This window comes from Prosopis cineraria, unplaced genomic scaffold (assembly GCF_029017545.1).
Source record: "Prosopis cineraria cultivar Desert tree isolate PC_DT_omini unplaced genomic scaffold, ASM2901754v1 PC3, whole genome shotgun sequence".
NCBI lineage: Eukaryota > Viridiplantae > Streptophyta > Magnoliopsida > Fabales > Fabaceae > Prosopis > Prosopis cineraria.
In genome coordinates this window covers 22,908,110-22,931,923 of record NW_026555334.1, presented here as the reverse complement: position 1 = coordinate 22,931,923, position 23,814 = coordinate 22,908,110, and the positions used below count along the sequence as shown (strand labels likewise).

General features: G+C 33.0%; 1 protein-coding gene across 4 annotated transcripts; it reads left to right on the top strand.

The window, feature by feature from the left end:
• The first annotated feature begins 8,734 nt into the window (after positions 1–8,734).
• On the top strand, positions 8,735–22,907 carry LOC129306089 (zinc finger CCCH domain-containing protein 16-like). Of its 4 annotated transcripts, none has more exons than XM_054946435.1 (10): positions 8,735–8,870; positions 10,824–11,067; positions 11,286–11,377; positions 12,654–12,749; positions 17,683–17,776; positions 19,170–19,390; positions 20,287–20,342; positions 20,442–20,628; positions 22,013–22,085; positions 22,554–22,907. In XM_054946435.1, exons 1-10 carry the CDS (start codon positions 8,827–8,829, stop codon positions 22,590–22,592), a joined length of 1,146 nt encoding a protein of 381 aa, XP_054802410.1. In that variant the 5' UTR covers positions 8,735–8,826; the 3' UTR covers positions 22,593–22,907. The 4 variants fall into 4 exon arrangements, with proteins under 4 accessions (XP_054802410.1, XP_054802409.1, XP_054802413.1 ...); XM_054946434.1 differs by having other exon boundaries at positions 10,824–11,084; positions 11,258–11,377; XM_054946438.1 differs by having other exon boundaries at positions 8,744–8,866; positions 10,824–11,084; positions 11,258–11,377.
• The last annotated feature ends 907 nt before the right edge of the window (positions 22,908–23,814 follow it).

Genomic DNA, 23,814 nt, shown 5'->3' with positions numbered 1-23,814 from the left:
TAATTATCATTAATAATTATTAGCTTTAAATCCATCTCTACTCCTACGAAACACACGCGATTCATTGCTAGCCCAAGGCATTATCCTTGTGGAACCAATAAGTAGGTATCAAAATTGTGGGTATATATTCATGAAATATTGTTGTAGTGTACTGTTTGAATTCTTCATTTTTTTTTAGAACAACTATTCTTAAAGTTATTCTTGCTAACTTGTTTTGCACTAGGTGAAAGGAAATTTTTCACTTTGAAGCATATTGGGAGTACATAAAGGTCAAGGTGAGCATTATTATATTTATAATTATTGCTCAACTTGATGTATTGTCTAACTGATATTGATATGTGAGCTAATAAGGTTCGTTGTAGATTTATGCATTGTCTTATTTCAGCTCTAATCCCTTTGAACTTCTATGTAGTTTGATGTATGTGTTTTAATGCAAAGCTTTGGGAGATCATTGGCTGAGAGAATATTCCAACTTTGAGGGTACTAGAAGTGTTGGGTCATCCTCATATACTTTTTTTGTGTTTTGAATAAAAACTGAATATCAATATACAACAACTAAACAAAGGACATAATGACTGACCTAAAAAAAAAAACAAAACAAAACAAGAAGAAGTAAAGAAAGCCCTAGGCTCTTTTAGCATGATCCTCTATCCTAAAGATTTGAAAATGGATGATGATTAAAGAAGCAAAAATTATTCTCCAAAGTATGTGATCCTCAAATACGTAGAAGAGATGTTGATGGTGATAAACAAGTCTATGGTAAAAAATTTTTTTTATTTTTTTTTATTTTTGCACATGTTTATGATGGTTTCTGTTGAAATTACAACAGTCTTATCTTTTCTCATGATTGTCAAGTTTTATAGACTCATCATTTCAATCAAAAGAATTCAGACTAAAAGAAAACTCAAAAATTATCACAAGATTAATTGTGTGATATTTTTTAAAAATTTGATCTCACTGTGTTCTATTGATTCTTTGGATTTGTTGTGCTCATAATTCAGGGCATTAGAGCATTCAAACATGACTTATCTCATTACTTGTATACTTGAATTTATTTATTTTTTTCATTTTGAAAGTAACTGAAACTTGGCTCATGATTATTGTAATAATCAAAATTCAAGAATTTAAAAAAGTTTATTTTATGATGTGAATAGAGAAGATCAGGCTTGGATTAATTTTCTTTATATTTACTAGTTTTGATCCTTTTTTTTTTATTCTATCCATTATTTTGAATGTCTATTTGTGTTTTTTTTTTTGGTGGTTACGATGAATTTGCTTTTACGATATTACAATGACTTTATAAGTCTTGCCTCAGTTTTTTTCTCGAAGATATTGACTTTAATTTCTCCTGTGGTTTTGCTTTCTATAAGTCATCTTTTTGAACAGAGAACACAAAAGCTATCAACTATTTCAGCATGGGAGAAAAGTCAAGAAGCAACAATAATGAAGCATGGCTGAAAATCAGTCATTTCGTTTTGATAGTATTAGTCGTTCTTTTTTTTTTTAATATCAGAATTAATTGGTAATTCTTGAAGTGCTTTGTGTGTATTATTAAAATGTTTGTCCATTGATTTAAATCCAGGTTTCTATGACTTCTGCTTTGAACTAAATGCTTATTCTTCTATTGCTGTTCAATAATAGCCAACCTTTTATTTTAAAAAAAATAAAAATTGAAATGGAAAAATAACAAGCAAAAATATCTCAAAAAACATAAGAAACGTAGTGTGTGTTTAGATTAAAAAATTTATAATTGAGGTTAAAATTTAATTAGAGTTAGCAAATTGAGATTAGAAAAAAAAAATCAATGAATGTAATGTAATTTATGTTTGGATACTTCTTTTAAAAAAATCAGTTAGATAAATTAAAATTTGTTTGGATGATTTAAGGTAAATATCAATTGAAATTTTTAATGACCAAAATAAACATAATTTATATATATAATAATAATAATAATAATTTGATTTCAAAACTCAAATTTTACACCCACTATTTTTATATTTTCCTTTCAAGTTTTTCAATTACTTCCTTCTTTTCAATCCTAGTCCGCCCATTCATTTATTCCGTTTTTTTCCATTAATCTCTTTCTGTATTTAATTATTTATACCTACTATTGCCTCTCTTTCTTCCCACCCACACCCGTAACCCCTTTTGATCTTTCTTTTCCCAATACATTATATATAAGCGCTCTCACTTTGGGATTTGCCTTCAGTTTGCGTATGGCGATTCAAGCGTAGTAATATCCTAGGTTGCACAGATATAGGTACGAGTATCGGATATGATATGGTATGATACGGGGATACGACAAATTTTTAAAATTTTAGGATACAGGTACGATGATATATAATTTTTTTTATATAAATGTAAGTAACATGTCAACTATCAAAATGCATAGCAATCCAAAAAAATACAAAATGTTATCAAATACATTACATTTCATCATCCTCATTTTCCATTACATTACTAGGCTCTCCTATAATTTCTTACTCTAAAATGAGTTCATCAAATGACAAGCTTGCCATCTCAAGGCTACTGACAGCATCAAATGGCTCTATAGTGTCTCCACCAATATTCCACATTCTACTTTGCCCAATGCAATACTTTTCACTCTTCCTTGACAAGAGACGAAGATTAGTATGCACAAAAACTAAGTCTTCAGCTCTTTTAGGAGTGATTTTGTTTCCCTTCAATGAGTGGATAAAGGAGTAAGTGCTCCAATTTCTTTCACAACAAGAGGAAGAGCACGGTTGGCCTAGAAGTTTCAATGCAAGCCTTTCAAGAATAGGGGTGAAAGAACCATAATTTAACCACTACTCTTTAGGTTCTAAATACCACCTATCTTGCAAGCAATCAAATGATGAATAGAAGTCTAAACTTCTAACAAATTTTGGAAACTCTTGGAAGACCGCCTTTCTCTCCTCATGATCAGTAAAGTACCTATGAAGGCACTTTACTCTCTCAGATGATATTTCATTATCTAAATGAGGCGGAATTCTATTAGGAGCACCTTCAAGCCATTGGGGTGTATAATACCTATAACATTTGCAAACAAAAAGTATTAAGAACAAAACTAAATAATTCATGAATGATGAATATTGCAATAGTAATATTACTAACCTAAGATTCAATGAATGTGCAAGACAATGAAGGAGAGTGCAACTTTTTGTCCATCGATCAATAATGATCCTATAAACAACATCAAAGAAAGCTGAATACTCAAAAAGCTCCTTATTCTCATGCTCATAGATGGATTCCTTCACTCATTCTATCATTGAATCCCACATTTCATAAATTAAATGAAGTATAGGCTTATTTGTGTCAGCCATCCAAAGCATGTCATAAATCGGTCCAGTGAAAGAAAGTATATAATCCACCTTACCCCACCAAGAGTCATTAAGGATTAAATTTTTCACTGTGACCGCCTTTCCAACATCATCTTCCTTATAAGCATTCCATGCTTCACTTATCACCATTGTACGAAGTGAAGTTTTAATGAGCTTGAGTCTTTTGAGCATAACAATGGTGGATGCAAAGTGAGTGTCAGCTATGGCAAGTAATTTTAATGGCACAAATTCATTAAAAATTGCCAATCACATAGAATGACACATGATAAATGTTCTAATAAAAACAGCATCATCCTTAACCTTCTCTATCCAATGACATTCATCATACACAATCTCATTTGCCTCTGTGTTCTTTGCTGCACATATATTCTTTAATGCAAGATTAAGTGTATGCACAACACATGGCATCTAGAAAATAGTGGGATACTCAGCCTCTATAAGCCTACCTGCTGATTTGCAAACAGATGCATTGTCAGTGATTATTTGAACCACATTTTGAGGCTTGACCTCTTCAATCACTTGACGCATCAAGTCAGCCATATAATGTTTGTCTTTATATTCTTTGGATCCGTCAACTGCCCTAAAAAACATGGGATCCCTATCAGACACAGCCATAAAATTAATCAGAGGCCTCCTTTAAGCATCTATCTAACCATCTGTGACTATGCTCACTCCTTTCAATCTCCAAGTTCCTTTAATTAGTTCAAGTAACTTCTCTGTGTGAGCTCTTTCTCTTTGCAACAATGGACCCCTTAATGCATTATAACTAGGAGGTTTGTATCCAGGAATGATGTTGTTGGCAGCATATTGATATGAACTAATGAAATATGGATTGCGTGCCAAATGAAAAGATAGACCACCTGTATAAAACATTCTTGCAATTTCAGCATATAGATTTTCTCTTGCCCCTTGTTGGAAGGCCTTTTCTAATGGGCTTATTGCCCTTCTCTTGCTTTGGTTACATTCACTTGTCATAGGATGTAAGGGAGATGAACCTTGAGCCAGGAGTGGTAATGGCACTTGCTTTGACTTGGTCTTATCATCAGCATCTTCTTGTAATTTTCTCATCTCAGCTAGGCAATACTCATCAACTTTTGAGCATATAGCAATTTCCTTGCCAGAAGTTTTTAACAAGTGCCACTTAACTTTAGAGTAAGAGCCATTGAATTCTTTATTACAATAATTGCACCTCCAATATCTATTTCCACCCCCGGTATGTTTCTATTTTTATTCACTAAAGTGACACAGCACCATAAGGGAGTTCCATCTTTTTGTAGCTCATTGATAGAAGAAAAACGGGCTGCTGAATTAATACTTCCCCCAGAACTACTTGCTGTAGCCATATCTAATTAAAAAAATTGAGATAAACTAAAATTAAATATGACTAAAAGCATTGAAATACAGATTAAGATTTGAGCAAAATAACATGTAATATAAAAATAGAAAGCAAGTGGGCATCGAATATAAATTCTGTGCATGAACAATTGAACATTGCAATCTAACATATTAAATTAATAAATAACAATTAAATTTAAAGAAGAGGAACAGAAGCACAGAACAGAGCATGACCTTTAGTCAAAAGAAAAAAAATAGGACATGTGAGCTGAAACAAATATAAATGCGAGGCACCTGGTGAGCAATCTAAGATGAAATAGAGAGTGAGCAACAATAAAATAACAAAATCACTTATTTTCCAGTTTTAGCGTGACACTGTGAGAGTTGAGAGACATAAGAGAGAGAGAGAGAGAGAGAAGTGCAGACCAGTGAACGGATGAAAGAACTTGAACTCGACGTCGATGAGTTGAGCAACTGAGAATGCGTAGGAGCACGAAAGAACCAGGCGCACGACAGCTTGTTCCAAGGTTCGCGAATGAGCACGACGGCACGATTTGTGACTCAGTGTAAGAGAGCGACGGCTGACTGATTTTGCAGGTTGGGAGAGAAGGTCAGAATCAGAAGTGAGTGTGAGGTTCAATCTACTTATGCTTTACAAATTAGGGCTTTAGGCAATTTTTTTTATGCAAAACACAACGTCCTGTGTCAAAGCCGTGTCAGCTGTGTCGAAGCCGTGTTGCGCCGTATTGCGTCGTGTCGTCCAAACAAAAAACGTATCGGACACGGATGTACTCACGCGGAGCGAGTGTTTGTGTCTGGTGCGTATCCGACACGGATACATCTCCAAAATTGACGTATCCGTGCTTCCTAGGTTATATCCAAACAATCTTAGCTTCTCGTTTTGTGGGTCTCAGGATTTGATGACCTAGAATGGGTTAGCTCAGTTGTGTTTCAATTTTCAACAGACACACCAGCGGCAACAGGATTTGTGACAGTTGTGGAATGAAAGGTAGAGGAATCAGAATGTGCTTGTCGACCCAAACCTTCTCTTCTCTGGTGATGCCAAAACAAGCAACCTTAACCCATCTTCACTGTCCATTTCAAAAGGCTCTTCAATTTGAGAAGCAGAGCTAGGATATGGATTGCTTCATCAGATTACAGGTTAGGACCTAATATTATTACATGCGTTTATTTTTGTTTGTTTGTTTGTTTTTCTCTCTCTGTTTTTTTTTGGTCAAGCGTTTTGGATTGTGCAGGGATTTGAATGTTACTCTTATGAATGGTGTAGAATGAGAAATTGAGAATCATGCTGTAAGATCAGAGGAAGCAGCAAGTGGCAACGTTACTGAAGAAAGTGGAATTTGATGCGATTTACATGCTAAGGCACAGGAAGACGAAAATGGTGCCAATAGGGAGGAGCCTGATGAGACGACGCACAAGAAGAAAGTGGAGCTTGTGCCAGATAAATGAGGAGAGAGAAAGCATAAAAATATGAAAGGAAAATTCTTCCAATGGCCAAATGTTAACGCCGAGGGTAGAAAGCCACGTCTATTGGCTTCTAAAAAAGGCTCATTTAAGCATAACTTAGGTTGGAAATTTTTGTTAATCCAAACAATATTTTTTGAGCTTTTTAGTTTTTAACTTCAATTTACTCATTCTAACCTCAAATAGAAATTAATTCAAACATGTTCGTAATTTTAGTTGTGATAAACAAAGAATATAAATTATCTAATATTTTTCTTTACATTATAATTTTTTTGGGAAAAAGATAATAAAATTCCTTCAAATTATGTAAAAGATAATTTAATCTTTCGAAATGCCATAATAACAATAAGATCATTAGGGACTTCTTTGTCAATAATTTTTTTTTAAAAATCATTTTACCCTTACTGAAAATAACAAGACCTAATCACAATTTTTATTCTATAAATCACAAGATTTAAACAAAAAATTATAATTTATTAAGTGTAATTTCGATTATTAAAAATGAGCTCCAATCACACATTTTATTTAAGAAATAAAAATTTTTATTCTGTGAATCGCAAGAGTTGAACAAAAAAAATCACAATTTACTAAGCATAATTTCTATTATTAAAAAATAAGTTTTCAAAGTAACAAATTTTATTCATAACTTTTATTTAAAGAATCACAATTTTTCTTTAAAGAATAGCAAGAATTGTCAGTAAGGGTAAAATAATTTTTTTTAAAAAAAGTTATTGACAAAGAGGTCCTTCGGGACTTCATTAGTATTATGACATTTTAAGAGATTAAATTATTATTTATGTAATTCAGAAGAATTTGATTGTCATTTCTCCTTTTTTCTAACATTTTCTTAAATAAATATTGGTCTGTTACTTATTATTCTTTAGAAAAGTTAATCAGTTGGTCCTTGTAGTTTTGACTCACTTCTAACTTAATCTCTGAATTTTGAATCATTATAAATTAGTCTTTATAGTTTTAAATTGGTTGAAACTCAATCTCTAAATTTTACCACTTGCAATTTAGTCTCTATAATTTCAACCACTTAAATATTGATCCCTATATTTTAAAAAATAAAATTATAAAGATTAAAAATATTTTGAACCTTTAATATTTATAATATTTGTAAATATTAAAAGGGTTTAATAATTTAAAATAATAGTAATAAATTTTAGCATAATTTTAATATTTATAATTTTATTACTAATATTATACATATTAAAAGTTCAAAATATTATAATTATAATTATTTAATTTTTAAATATTATAAATATTAAAGGTTCAAAATATTTTTAATCTTTATAATTTTATTTTTTAAAATATAAGGACTAATATTTAAGTGGTTGAAACTATAGGGATTGAATCGTAAGAAGTAAAATGTATAGACTTAATTATAATCAAGTTAAAACTATAAAGATTGAGTTACAATAAATTAAAATTCAGAGATTGAGTTATAATTAAATCAAAACTATAGAGATCAGATGATTATTTTTTTAATTCTTTTTATGCTTCTAATTTGTATGAGGAGGAACAACTTGAAATGAAGTATATAGAATACTTGGAGAAAATGAAAAACAATTCTTGCAGAGATCTTATTATCAGAGCTTAAATCTTAGTTATGAGCATAACTCTCTATACACCAAATTAGTATGTTTTAATAAGCCCAAAATTCCTGTGGAGATCTTACTGCTGAAATGTTTCCATAATGTTGCAGTAGACTATGTATTTTCTGACACAATTCTATGAGCATAGGTTTTTCAGACAAGTTATGTAACCTTAACAGGAATTTGGGGATCCAAAAGAGCTGTAATTAAAAAGAGATAAAGTGTAGATTGAAATTAGCATGATGTATATCTATGCTATACATAATGCATATAATCATTTTGTTGTTGATTGATGAAAACATGCAATAACACAATAAAATGATGAGAACTTCAGGGATTGAAGAGGGAATTGGGGAAATGGTACAAGACATAAAGTCTTTTTAACATAGTTTTATATTTGTTTTGTCATTTATTATTTGAAAATTATAATAAAATAGTATTAGAATAATGTGTTGATAAAAGAATTTTTGTGATCCAACTTGTATAAGCAATACTCTAATTGATCAAATACTTTTTTTTGGCTGAAAAACTGATTGAATACTTTATTAATTTATTATAGTAAATTGATTTTATATCTATATTGTAAATTCAATTAATTTTTCTCTTAATATACAAGATATTAACATTTTCAAACTCAACATGTGATGAAATCTTTCCTGCATCACATCATGAGGGGAGAAATCTAGTATCGCTTCAAATTAAGATATTTTTTTGTCACCGTACGCATTAAGATATTTTAAGAGTATAAAACAAAATGGGCTAATTGACTGCAACGTGTTTAAATAGAATGGGTCTGGTTGAGGGAGACTGTTTTGTCAGCAAGGGCCTTTTTTTCAAGCATGGCCCATTCATTTCAATGGGCTATATGAGCCCGCTTGACTGACCCCGACTAGCTATCTTTGTTTTGACGCGAGTAAGGTTTGGGTCCTTTTTGTTTGTTTGTTTTTGTTTTTGTTTTTTTGTTTTTAACAAATTCGGCCGAAAGGCATTTAGGTCCTCATACATCGGGGATCTTACAGAGAATTAGAAGGGCAAGGCATTGTTTGTAGTACAGTGGGCAAGGAGCTATGCATAACAGAAAAGAGCTTTGTAGAAATTTTCAGCGAGGCAGGTGATTCTTTTTCATATGGTAACCGATTTCGTTTCTATCTGTTTCAATATTTCAATTGCGAAAAGTTGGCTGGGATCTCTCTCTCTCATTTGAAGCAAATCAAACACAAAAGCGAAGAACGCAGTTCGGGCTGATTAATTAGCGGTAATTTTGTTGATTGCAAGTCTGTTCATCAGTTCATGTACAGCCAATTCGGGCTCAATTTTTTTTTTGAGCAATGCCAAGAGAGCACAATGTCTTTTAGTTTTTCTTAGTATCTTTCTATTATAGACCTTGAATTTCCTTTATGGTGGGTGATGATCCTATGTATCACCCACCTACTGTGAAGCACACGAACAGAAAAAATGGTGTCCTATCCGGCACACGTAGTACATGCATCGTCTGAATCCGACAAAACACTTGCCCCGTACGTTTTTTTAAAAGAAAATTGTGTTGAAGCCTGACTCCAAACCTAACATTTCTTCTGAAAAAGATTTGAAATTCTCACCTTCGTGGTCATTCGGTTATCTTCACACAACTTTCATTTTTCCGCTTATTTTAATTTAATCATAAACTTGTTGATAATTTTTTCTTTTGTTGCAGGAAATGCTTGTCATGTTAAGCTTTTCTTCTTTGGCCTGTAAAAAGATTTGGAATTTCGATTTATGGGATTCTTATAGCTTTTCTTTCTTATATTATTTGATTTGTAGTCCAAATAGATTTATCTTCATTTGCCTCAGTTATTCTGGAAAGACAGGGTTCCTCATAAGGTGAAGGCTTTTGCTTAGACAGTGGTGCTTAGTAGAATTATTACCATCAATCTTCCTCGGACTTAATCACTTGATTAGGCTTAATCACTTGACTAGGCTTAATCACTTGACGTTTGTGTGATGTGTTTTGGGGATTCAGAGATGAAAAATCATATATTCTTTTCATTGAGAAGTGGCTTGGCTTCGCTTGACTGATTTGAAATGGTTTGTTTGAATTCTTGATATGAGAGCTAGGTTTGTCCAGCTAATCTTTTGGCTTCTCTAGTTATAAACTTTATGAGGTTCATGAGGCAAAAGGCATGGAAGTTCTCTGGCATGTGCTGTATCTGCTGATTTCTGGTGTCTTTGGTGGAACAGAATGCGAGATTTCCTTTTTAGAGAGGGGTTGGAAGGTTTCCTTATGAATCTTCAAAGGGATTGGAAGTCCTTTTTGATATAAAAAGCAAGTTGCTTTGTATTGTGTTTTACTTTTGTTTAGAAAGGTTCTGTTGCCCATTATTTTGGTACCTTTTGTATTATTCTCTCTTTTGTTCAGTAAATTTTTTTAAATAAAAAAAAAAGAAAAATTTGTCATAGAGACAGTGGTGGTTACTACCAAATTCATAGGTTTCTTTGGCCTGAGGCACAACTGAAAAGACTTGTGATTTCTTTTATGAAGTTGTTGAGGCTGAGTTCAGCTATCGTGATTATGTTGTTTGGTTTATTATTGTCAAGCAATAGTACAAGCTTTAGAGTTGTGAGAAGTGTAGATTCTAATGGTTTCATATCGAAGACTTAAGCATTAAAGATATTTTTTGGCCAATCCATGTTACGAAGACTGTCTACTATTCATGGGAAGTAGGTCAAAAACTTCTTGAGTTGTGTCACTTTGTCAGTGATGTGGATCAAAGAGAATGTCTGGGAAAAGTTGAGGGGGCCACAAATGGGAAGAAGGTTAAAGCTTTCTTGGAGCTATTTGTCAACTGATGACAATTGGTTTCTTTTCTCCCTGCTTTGATTTTCCTGAATTTATTAATTTGTTTACTGAACATATTCATTTCCATATTTTGTGCATTCATATAGGCCCTCACTTTGTTCGCTTGGAGATCTTGCTATCATTGATGCAGTCAAGTTGCTATGATTTTTGAAGTATTTTATATCTCTCATAGTCACAGGATTTTGGTAACTTTAATAATTTTTTTTGTTCTTTTGATTCATCTTTCAGCTGCCAATATGGAGAAAGGTGTAGATTTCTTCACATGCTATCACAACAGCAAAAACAAACTGCCAATCCTTATGGATTTGGGTCTCATTCCAGTTCACACCAAAAACAAACTGCCAATCCTTTTGGATTTGGGTCCCTCTCCAGTTCACAGCAGCAGCATAGGACCAATCCTTTTGGATTTGGTGTCCAGAACAGCTCCCAGCCAACAGGGGGTGTTAATTCAGAGTTCAGACACCAGTTCAAGGTTCTTCCTCTTCCTATGTATGTAGTTAGTGTTGAAGGATTTTTTTTTTTTTCAAAAGAAAATCCCACATGTTGGATTAAAATTTTCTTTCTAAGTCTTCAATATGCTATCAATTTATTGACTCTAGAATTGCAGAAGATACGATGTTATCTTTCATCAACGGAAACATATTCTTATCATTTTTTGTTAGTATTGATGATGATTTACTTGTTGATCAGTCTTTTGAAAACAAATGGACTCGGCCTTCTTCCTCGCCCCAGAATAGTTCTTCGCGAAAAACTGATGCCAATTCTCAAACAGCGAACCATAAGTAAGTATTGATCAATCCAAACTTTATTTCAACTGCAGCTAACTTATTATAGCACGTCAACAAGTCAACCCAGGGAGCAGGAACATTCATGTTACCTGGTGGTCTGTTGCCCTTGTGCTGGAATGAAAGCATAGCTTGGGCCTAAAAGTCTACAATGTGCATAAAGATGTCCTTGTCATCCCTTTATGTGAACTGAACTCTGATCTTCAATATTAAAGATGGAGGATTTTTGGTGATTTGAAATGTTATGTATTTTAATTTTTAAGTTGTACCTTGCACTAACATTATCTTTTCTCTTGGCCAATTCCCCCCCTTCAAAATAACTCTCTAATCTTAAATTTGAAGTTCAAGCTATGAAACATTAACTTCATTATCATCTTTAAATATGTTTAGAAGATCTTGTTAATCATAAATAATTATTTTGAAATTATGTGTTCCTTTGTATTCATATCTTCATTATCTCTTATCTGCACACTCAATGCTCATATTTTTACTTATTAGAAAGACCATACATCTTGTTGTAGCATAAGATATACTTCAACTGGAAAGCATGTGAAAATGTTTAAAACAGAGAAAATTAACAAAGTCCATATCAAACTTGAGGCTTGTTTGGAATTGCTACAGATTTCTGCTGATGTTGAAACAGCTTTTCTAATGGATTTTTATCAAAAGCCAAAAAGAAACCATTTATTACTCTTTTATCAATATTATTGTGTTTGGCAAATATGTCAAAAGAAGGGTTTTCTATGGTCCAATAACTTAAAAAGGACCAGCAATCTAGGGTTAGGTGAGAAAGTTATAGGAAAGCATGGTTTTTTTAAAGAAGGTATTTTCTGAAAAAAATTTGATGTAATTATGAACTATGGTAATTAGTAATATTGACTGGGGATCTTTTGCTTACAAGGAGAGAAGTTCCAATTTTCTACTTCTTTCTATTAGTTGAAATGCTCTTTTGCTACCGCTCTAAAGTAGCATATTGTCTTCCAATAGCTTTGCCAAACACGTGATTGTCTCAAATTTAGTGCTTTTTTTGAAAACCATGCAGCTTCTTCTCTCCTAGGAGTTAAGGCCATCTGTTGTGTAAAAGCATGCTTTCCAGTCTCTTTGTATATTGGAAATAGTGGTTCCTTTACAAAACTCTTTATAGAGTGCCAAAGAGAAGCCATACACACAATTTTATCACACAGCAGATAAAATTTTTTTTTATATGCTTTGCATTAGGTTTGCTTTTATCTGTTACATTTTATGCACTAAATCTTACATGATGTCATTGAAGGTGCACAGATCCTGAAACTTGCAAACGTCAAATTGTAGAAGATTTTGAGCAAGAGAAACCACTTTGGAAGCTGACATGCTATGGTCATTGTAAAGGGTATATGCTTACTTTTATACATTGTGGTATGAAAAGCTTTGGTGTTTCCCATTACTCTAAACATATTGAGCTAGAAGCCTTAATGAACTTGCATTGAGTGGGTGACAAGTGTCAGTGTTTTGTCAATCTTGGAACAAATAGAGGCTTATCATGTTTTGCACAAATTTTGATTTGAGTGTTTCTTAAGCTGATGGATGTGGCTTCACGCTGTTTGTCTCACTGCTTTCTGCATGCCATTTTCTCAGTATGAAATCATCTTAGCTTATAATAACCTGCTGTTACAACTGAAAAGAGGGAAATAACTTCTTGGGTTGCTGTACGCATACTCTTGTTAAATTAAACCCTTGTAGACATAGAAGCTTTTGTTGCACAGGACATTCCCATAGCAGTAGCAAAGCATCATATCCATTGTATATAGCATAAGATTAGTATGAAATGCCTCCTCTTCCACACAATAAGGAATTTAAAAGGGGGGACCATCTATATCACTACTCTAATAGAAAATGTTTAGTTGCATAAAACATGGAAGTTAAAATAATCAAGGGTTGTGGATAAACAAGCTGAACGTCTAGGAATTAGGAATTGATGAAAATCTTTTGTTGGTTCCTATTATGCTAAAACAAAAGGTATCCATTGTAGGTAGAACTAGTGTTGTTGAAGGCAAAAGGTGCACTCAAGGCGTAAAGCCTATAAAATGCCTTAGGTGCAAGGGGCGTGCTTGAGTGAAGTAAGGCGCATGCTAGAGTGAAGTAAAGTGCTACCATGTGAAAATGCGTAATATATAAACAATAAACCATAGATAAAATGATAGATATAAAATTAATTAACCTTCATATAGATACTCTGAAAAATTGTCATATTTAGAAATTTTAGATAAAAGTAGCAATAACCTAAATCATAAACTACTACAAAACAATATAAACTGTGCAATGATCAATTAAGTTTAGAAAGTGTCCTGAAAACATGGAAAAAAATATAGAAGTTTGTCAAAAATCAAACTAGATATTTAAATCAGATTTAGATGCAACAAGCACAAGACTTTCTTCTCCTTCATTGTTGGATTCATATCCTTCAATGTCTTCCTTTAACTCACCTAAATCAAAATTAGCAAGTTCTTTAATGTCGACAATTCATGTTGAGTTTTTTACTAGTTGTTTTCCTTTGAATTTAGATGAGCTAGCTCTTTGTCCTTTAGTTTGGCTTTGGCTTCTTATTTGTTTAATTGGTTCTCTAATACTTGTTGCTGGTGCAACAATTTTCCATGTTAACTTGTCATTGTCATCATTGCCAAATACATGCTCATCCATTGCATCCTCATTAACATCTATCATACCAAGTAGCATTTCATTGTTACAATTCATCGATGTCCACCAAGGAAATAGGGTCTACATCTTGTCTATGATACCTATTTTACAGAGCTTGATTGTACTCATGAAAACCAAATCATTAAGCCTAGCTTGAGCAAGTTTGTTTTGCTTTTTTGTATGAATCTAATTAGAAAAATCATATATAATAATTAATTATCTTAATATGAAATGGATATAGGATAAAATATGGCATTAACCTTTTAAAATACATTGAAATATGTGCATTTAACTTGTTCAAACACATTTCAATTATGTTTACAGCTTGATGCATTACAAGCGAGGCTTATTATTTTGATTGTTAAATGTTGTAAGTTAGGGCAAGAGCTTTCGATAAGAAGCCCCTTTAGTTGCAAAGTCATGAAAATAATAAATAACTATTTAACTAAATTAGTAAAACTATTAAATGACTAGTGCATGGTTATAATCCACCTGGAGGTCTTATTTTTCCTTGTTCTAGTGGCTAGGTTAACATTAAAAGGTCCTTCTGTTTTTTTTTTTTTATATATAGTCAACTCATCCATGGTCCTTTATTGTATAACTAGATCTCTCACAAGTTTTTCCATGCAAGATATGAGACCCCTAGTGATTTCTTTATCAAACTTTATATTTGGATTGTCATAATAATATTCTAGATTCAAGAAATGTGTTATAGCATGTAGAGGTTGATGAAATTGGCTATTCCACCTTTCATCAACTATTTGAAAAATTTCTTGGTATTTATCTTCATTATTATCAAATGATTTTTGATTTGTCTTTTTAGCTCTGTTCATTGCTTCATATATACAACCTATGGTTGTTTTTTCCCCCTCATAGTCCACAAGTCTTAGTATTTGAACAAGAGGTTCTATAACCTTTAACATACAAGGCACTGAATTTCAAAAAGAATGTATAAACACAGTTTCAATCCCACATTTTCCTTTAGGTGTTTTTGATCACTTAGTTGAAACTCACTTCGTTGAAGTGAACATAGTCCTCAATATAGTTTTTTTGTTGATGAATATTTTTTAAATGTATGAAGTAGAGTTGTGTAAACGGGTTGCGGGCCAGCCTGCATAGGTTAGCGTTTTCGTGGGTTGGGTTGGGCCAGCCTGCCAAGATAAACGGGCTGGGAAAACCCAACCCAACCCACACATTGGCGGTCTAGCGAGCTTGCGGGCCAGCCCGCAAAATGCATTTTTATTTTTTAAAATGAGTTAAAATGTATAATCAACATATATATATATATAGACAATGATTTTTCTTATATTATTTTTTATAATGAAATTTATTTATAAACCCATATTATTTTTTTCAATGAATTTATATTTGTGATTTTAATTAATAAATCTTATGGGATTAACAAATAAGATATATTCAAAATATTTCTATAAATAATTGATTTGCAAACTATAAAAAAATTTCATTTGCAAATTGTAAGAAAGATTTACATTATCTTTCAAATGTAAAGAATATATTTGGGACTTAAATTATAGATTTGAGAAATATTGTCATTATTGTAGATTTATAAAAAAATATATTGTGATTGAAAAATAAATTATTTTTTTAAAAATAAATTATAGGCTCGCCCGTGTGCTAGCCCGTTTTAACTCGCTATTTTTTGTGGGTTGGGTTAGCCTAGCCGGTTTTAAAAAATGAGTCAATTCTTTCAACTCAACCCATCAAAATTGGTAGGTTGAACAGGCTAGCCCGCAGGCTCAACCCATTTTCTCGACTCTAGCATGAAGTGCAAAATTTAGTTTTTTCAGGCCTCACCAACTTCTTTTGCTTGATGAACTCTCATCATATTCACCAACTCTTTTTGCTTGGTGAACTCTCATCATATTTAAAAGTCCCACATGATTATATGTATAACTTATCAAATTGATTGCTCTTTCCAAAATCCTTAACACTCTAGGAATTTTTCCATTGTCTTCTAATATAAGATGTAGACAGTGTGTTGCACATGGTGTACCAAAAAAAAAAAATTAACCTTCTCATTTCTAATAACTTACCAGCAACTTTAATGTTAGACCTATTGTTAGTCACTATTTGAACAATATTTTCTTTCCCAACACAGTGTGCTAAGGTGAGTGTCTTTAACAACATTGGGTAGAACAAAACCTTTTTCTAGACATGTTTGATAGATGTGGTGATAAATTATGTTTTTTAGACTAAACTTCAAGAAACAATAATAATTTGATTTTCTCGAGTCAATGTTGTTAAAGGTGCTCACCTTAGTGCCTAAGGTGCAAAGGCAAGGCATTGAACAGGGTCATTGCCTCTCATGTGAAGAGAGGTGATGGGATTAGTCAGGTGCCCACTTGAGAGTGCCTTATATGAGCAATACGCACTTGCTTGAGGTTGGGGAAAAGAATATTATTCAAATAGTAATTGACAATATGTTTAACTTTAAAGCTGCTAGTAAGTTGTTAAAAATGAAAAAGGTTAAATATTTTTTTTTGTGCACCACACTGTGCAGATCTTATATTAAAAGAACTTGAAAAAATTCCTAGGGTGTTAAAGACTTTGGCAAGAGCAATCAATTTGGCAAGCTGTATATATATGTATGTAATCATGTGGGACTTAAATATGATGAGAGAGAGCACTTGGCAAAAGGAGTTGGTGAGGCCTAGAAAAACTAGATTTTGCACTTCATATGGCAAGAGCAATCAATTTGATAGGTTATATATGTAACGATGTAGGACTTTTAAATACGATGAGAGAGTTCATCTAGCAAAAAGAGTTGTTGAGGCCTGAAAAAATTAGATGAGGACCATGTTCAGTTCAAATTGCTTACTTTAAAAAGCATTCATCAACAAAAAACTACATTGAGGACTATGTTCATTTTAAAGAAGTGAGTTTCAAGTAAGTGGTTAAAAGAACTTAAAAAACAACGTGGGGTTGAAATTGTGCTTATGCGTTCTTCTTAGAATTCAGTGCCTTATATGTTAAAGGTCATGGGATCTCTTGTTTGAGTGCTGAGACTTGTGGACAAAAAAAAAAAAAAAATAGCCATGAGTTATATATATGAAGCAATGGACAGAGCTAAGAAAATAATTCAAACTTCATTTGCTAAAATGAAGATAAGTACTAGGAGATTTTTCAAATCATTGATGAAAGGTAGGATTGCCAACTTCATCAACCTCTACATGTTGTAGCACATTTCTTGAATCTAAAATATTATTATGACAATCCAAATATAGAGTTTGATGAAAAAATCACTAAGGGTCTTGTATTTTTCATAATCTGATTTAGATATATAGTTTTATATTTGATAGGCTTCTATATTGTTTTTTCATGTTTTCAAGACACTTTCTAAACTTGATTGATCATTGGAGCGGTTTATATGTAAATTTATATTTATCTATTGTTTATATATTATGCATTTTCACATAGTAGTGCCTTGCTACACTCAAATGCACGCCTCATGCCAAAGGCGTATTACAGGCTTTGCACCTTAAGTGTGCCTTTTGCCTTTAACAACACTGTTTTGAGTATATTTCAGGAAATAACACTCCAATTCTCTTTTGCTTGAAAAGATAAAAAGTTTAGTAAATTAAAATTTGACTTCAAATTTTTGGGTGCAGTGCTCCTTGTGACATTGTTGGTGATATTAGCTATGAAGAATTGCGGGCAGCTGCATATGAGGATGCTACGCATGGGATGGCCTTACAATCAATTGTAAGTTGACAGTCATGTTAATGTAACAGCTGGCCTCTTTTACTTTCACTCTGGTAATCTGTGATTATTCACACTGAAAAATTCCATCTAAAAATCTCATTGGGTGACTTAGTCTTTTCCAAAGTCACCTTACTCATTTGGACAATTGTACCCTACATGATTAATATTAATGCAGGTTTTTAGGTCAAAAAATCTTCTCTCGCTTCATTCGTGATGTATTGGTCTAGTTTGTAGACAGTTGCATCAATATATTTAAATTTCCTTGCGGCTATCTTAATTTGGATTTGGAGTAGGCTCTAGTTTGGTGTTTATATGGCATGCTTCAATGCCTAGAGTGTGTTATTTTAAAAATCTTAAATTATGGAGGGTCACAAAAACTTCTAGAAAAATATTGGTCATTAGTTAGAGTGGTCCCAAAGTCTGACTGGACAACTCAGATGGGGAAACATGTTTCTTTGTATTTAGTGCCACTACAAAGCCAAACTGGATCATAGGAAGAGGTGAGGCCTTTTAGGGTGCTATGCCATGTAGAAACTCAGGGTTTTTACAATTTTGTTGCTGTTTTATTCCTTGAGAAGTGTTCAACCACATAAGTAGGGAAGATGGCCACAACCATGTCTCATCTAATCCCACAAAATCATCAAATATATATTCAAAAATTAGAATATCCTAGACAGTGAAATACGTTAAAGATTAGAAAACTATAAATTGGACATCCTAAACTAATTCACTCTTGCCAAAGGAGCATATCTTTCTACCAACCTGCAGTTGATTATTTTCAGCAGCTGAAGCACTTCCCCTAGATGCTCCAAGGGAGAGAAGTCTTTGCTGTAATTAAATGTCATAAATTACCATTATAAATCTTATAAATGCGCCCAAAATACCTCGTACATAAGGAACTGAAATGTTGGCGGAGCAGAAAATAGGCAAAAGGGACTATCAGGAACTCTGGACCTTGTGAATCTAAAGAGCAATTTTTCTAGTATCTTCATATATAACCCTTGTTGATATCTAAATTCTAAATCCAGTTTTTATAAATCTTCAGCTCAGTTTGAAATCACATTTATTAATTGTTTTGGAAATTTATTTAAAATTGTAATTCAAAATATCACCTAAGCATGCACCTAAAATTTTGTATTTCATAACACACAATAAATTCATTATTTGAATGCTCTTTTTGCTCTTTTCATGGTGGAAGAATTTCAGAATAGTGATCCCTTTTAAGAATATTTACCATGAAGGAGACATTCGAGAGTTGCAGTTCCGAAATTCTGCCTCTCCTTGATGTAAATTGCTGATGAATTCATTGTGCCTTTGAGTTTCTAATGAGTACTGATTCTTTCCAATTAAATGCCATTTATTCTTTCCAAACACTGAGATTATGTTGGTACAGGTTGAGAAGGAGAGAAATCTACTAAGTTCCAAGTTAATGGAGTTTCAGAACCTTCTTCGTGAACCTTACAAAATACAGCTGAATTCTTCTCTTGCAAGTGATAAGCATCAATCTCTTGGAACTGATGTAAACCCATTTTCAAGGACTTCAGAAAATAATAATACTCTGTCTGTCTCTAGCTTTAGTCAATTGGGAGCTTCTTTGAGCATGGGTAATGAAAGGTAAGTGATGCCTATTAAATTTATTGTAAATCTTTAGTATCTCATTTTGCTTATAGGTTGCAACTATGGATTTCCATTGCTACATAAATGATAAGGTAAATAGGTATTGAAAGGCAAGTGATATAAAAATCTCTCGTCAACAGTTAGTTGTCCTAGCCGCAATGCCATCCCCTCTCTTGGAAGAAGTCTTGGGTTTGAACCCAACTTTGACATGGTTGTGTGCATGGGTCGGTGCATGTGTCTCTCTTTCTCATGAGAAGGGCTAGGCTAGGGGTAAAATTTTAAAAAATATAAAAATCTCTCATCCTTGGGAGATTCCATCAATTTTAACCAAGTTTCAAAGGAAAACAGTAAAATAGCCAAGGAAAAATGATGAAGGGCTTGTTTGATTACCTGCTTTGAGAACATTTTTTAAAATAAAAAACTATTTGAAAATGTGTTTTATATTATTTGTTTTGAAAAACGATAAAGTTAAAAGTTGTTTTGAAAAATTAAAATACCAGAATATCTTTTGTGATGTTTTGTTACTTTTTGTTCTGCAAAACTAGAGAAAGGCAAAAATATCTTGTTTTCATCAAGGACAATTATGTTGATAAAAAAAAAAAAAAATTCTTTCACCCTTTATTTCACAATTTCATTTATGTTTTTCAGAATAATGATTTAAACATATTTTTTTCATTTTTCGTTTTCAAAACTTGTTCTAAAAAATTACTCTACAGAATTGTTTTAAGAACATAAAAAAAAAAATAAAATCAAACAAGCCTGAAATCTCTTATCTGTACGTTGTTTTTCTTAACACTAATTTTTTTCTAAGTTATGTGGCATTTCATGCTTAACGACTTTTGTTTTACTGCTCGCTCCTGGCATGTGATAACCTCTTTGGAACATTTTCTTAGGCCTTCTGCGCTCCCAGTGGATACTCTGGCTCAAACTAGCTCCTTTGGAACTAGAGGTATAAGTTTGGTTTAGTTTAGAATCACTGTGGCTTCATTTATCTACTGTTGTTTTCCCACATCTATACTTGATCACTAATGTCCAAAGCAACATTCAGGAAATCCGTTGGCATCCAATGTGACAAACCAAACTGGTGGAGGCATTGCAGGTGGCCAAAGTAACCTCTTTTCCACATCAGCAGAAGTTGCAAAGTTTCCCAGTATGACTACACAGCAATCGTTTATTGTAAGCAATGGCCCTAGCTCTGGCCTAATGTTTCCAGCAAGCACAGGTGTTCAGTTGTCGTAAGTCCTTGACCATACTACCTTTTGAAGTTTATATTTCTGAAGAAGTAATTACAGTTCAATTAATTCCATATCATTCCATTCAAAAATAGCTCGAGTAATTACAGTTCACTTAATTCCCTGTCATTCCATTAAAAAATAGCTCAATCTTCCCTCCTATCTCTCACCAGGGACATATTATAAAATTACAGAAAAAGAATGTATCAATCGGCATTGATTATAACTTTGCCCATCAAACGTAGTTCCCTTGCTTGTGACACTGATGGGTCTGAAGCTGCTGAGCATTAGGTGTTGAAGACATGTGAGAAGGGAAGGAGGCCAAAGCTCTGTTAACTGTTGATGAGATAGCTGGAGGGATAGAAAAGAGAGAAGATATGGGTAACTAACTGGTCATATGGGATATGAGATGGAAGGGAGAGTCTGGTTGTTAAAGGGGAATATCTTGGAGGGATGGTAAGCAGGAGGTGAATTTAAAAGTCAGAGAATCTCAAGTCTGAAAAACTGCTGGTGTATTTTTTTTGGGGCCACTTTTATCTTGTTTATCTTGTTTTCCCATGTAACTTGAACAATCCCTCTGTACGCCCCTGCCCAGCTCACAATTCAAGGGCAAATAGTGATTCGACACTGTAGATTTTCTGCTCTCCAGCCACCTCATCAGCAGATAACCCAGCTTTGGACGCCTTTCTCTACTCCCCCCCCCCCCATGGTTTTTGACACCTTAGACCCGTAGCTCCTTTGGGGCATCACATGCCCAATTTAGTTATGCATTTCTAATTTCGGCAACTTTCAAAAGTTGTCTCACTTTATGTTCACTGACCAAGGAGAATTCAGTAGATATTCTGAAAGGGCAAAGCAAAAGGGCTTCCAAAGTCTTTAATTAGCAGAGTGTACCCTAGCTAACTAGCTGCCTCTCTGTAATCTAGTAGGAGGTACCATTAGCTAGACCTTTGCATCCTGTGAATGAATTCCCTTGACTTCTTTTTCTTAGCCAAATAAATTATTTCAATTCTAATTATTTACCATAAAGTAAATGCCATGCAGGAAAAGACCACATAACAAGAGCACTTGAGCCGAGAGAGAAAATTTATCATGATTCTGAAATCTATCATGTCTTGAATTCATCTCATCACCCCATCTACTGCGCCTAGATGACAGTCTGGGATAGTGAATAAACCTTGAGAAAACATACGGAATTACATGCCAAACTTCTGTATAAATGTGACTCCCAAAACTTCTCTTTATATATTTGAATTTGTTTGGAACCTTAACCTTGGGTATTAAAGCAACCTTCTGTGTTGGTCTTTGTGGAGTTTGACATTGTTTTAGCTTCATATGCGAGTCATAAATATTTTGCTTTTATTTAATGGCTGTTCTGTTCCTGCAGAAGCAAGTCCAAAGATGAGAATGTCTCTGGAGATGTCAGCATTTGGTTAAAAGAGAAATGGATTCCTGGAGAGGTAATTTTTTACAGTGTGGTTTTCTTTTCTTCTTTTTTAACCCTCTTTTTGTGTTACAAAAAAGACACTAGGCTTATAAGAGTAGGAGGCGGGGAAAGAGTGATGGAATTTTTGGCGTCATGGCCATGTCAATTTTATGGTGCCATATGAGCTATAAAGCTCATTGGTGTCCTGGACACACATTTTTAAGTTGAGAAACTGCCAATTGGAACATTTATGAGCACATTTGTGATCTTCATTTAGTATATTACTAGATTAGAATTCCTTTGCATTTCTTGAAGTTGAATAAAGGCATAAAAGTGATTGAGAGGCTGGTATATGTGTACTTAATCTTTGATGTTATCTGCAATTAACGATCACTAATTTTTAGTATGGAATTCCAATGCTCTGACTTCTTTTTTTTTTTTTTTGGGAAATTGAAGTAATGAGTTTCACTCTGATACATTCCACCATATTTTCTTATTACAGATTCCGGAAGAAGCTCCTCCTGATGCATTTATTGGGTAGGTAGTTCTGTTATGAACTTGGTGTAAAGCATAGATTGTTGTGGTTGGGTGCACTTTTGTGCGGTTAGATTCATTCAGTGGTTGACGTGTAGGCTCCACTGATTTAAAAGGCGAGCTCTAGTTTTCTGAATCATTCTTCTATATTTGTTAAATATTGTAATAAATATATTCATAGGTTTACGTCAAAAGCATAGGTTTGAGATCAGGGGATCATTTGCACGGTATCAAGGGGGTGGGTTTCTTTCCACTGGTTTTTCTCTCTTATTATTTCCGTTCAAATTAAATCTATATTTTTAAAATTATTAAATCTAGACAATCAATGTCTACAGTGATTCCTCCTCTGTAGAGGAGGAAAGCCAACTCCGGCATCTAGACTTGTTGAATAAGGGGTCAATAGTTCAATTCTTAGTCAATACTTCCTCTAGTCCTATGTATTATGCATCTTTTAGAAGTATAATCTAATTTATTTTATAAATCATTGGTTGATGCAATTGTTTTGTTTTAAGTTGAAATTTTGAACTACTATTGACAATTAAGAGAGAGGGAGAGTGAGAGAATAATATTATATGGTTTGTTTACTTTTTGTTTCTGTTAATTTAAGATTATGTTTGAAATTTTATTTAATTTTTTTTTATACTTTTGTTTTATTGATATTAATAAAATTGATAGAAATGGCTTATAAATAGAATTGGAGGGAAACATCGAAGTGGTTATGCCTTGAATATTACTATTTTTGATTTTATTTATAAAACTTTGATATCCGTTGTTAATATAAGATCTATTACAAAATTTTAGAGAACATGGATGATTCGTTTTTCAAAAGTGCCTTTATCTTACAAAATGTTGGAAATTGTCATGACCTTATATTGCAAGCATTGTTGGAGGGTAGCATATTTTTTAGAAATTTGTAAAGAAAAAATATTTAACAAATTCTAACTAATTTCTTAATATCTAGAATTAGTTAACAAGGACCTAATAAAAAGTCAGTAGGGAGTAGCTCTTTTAACTGTATATAAATTTGAGATCTTCCAATGAACGGTGACATTCACGTGATATACTTTTTCCTGTTTCGTTTTGTTCCCATGTGAGCTGAGCAGTCACGCAGTACTATAGATGTATAGTACCCATCCGACCTTTTCTTTTTAATTTTTTTTTAACTTTTTTAGATATACAGTACCCATCTGAATTTTATATATATATATATATATATATATTTTGTTTAT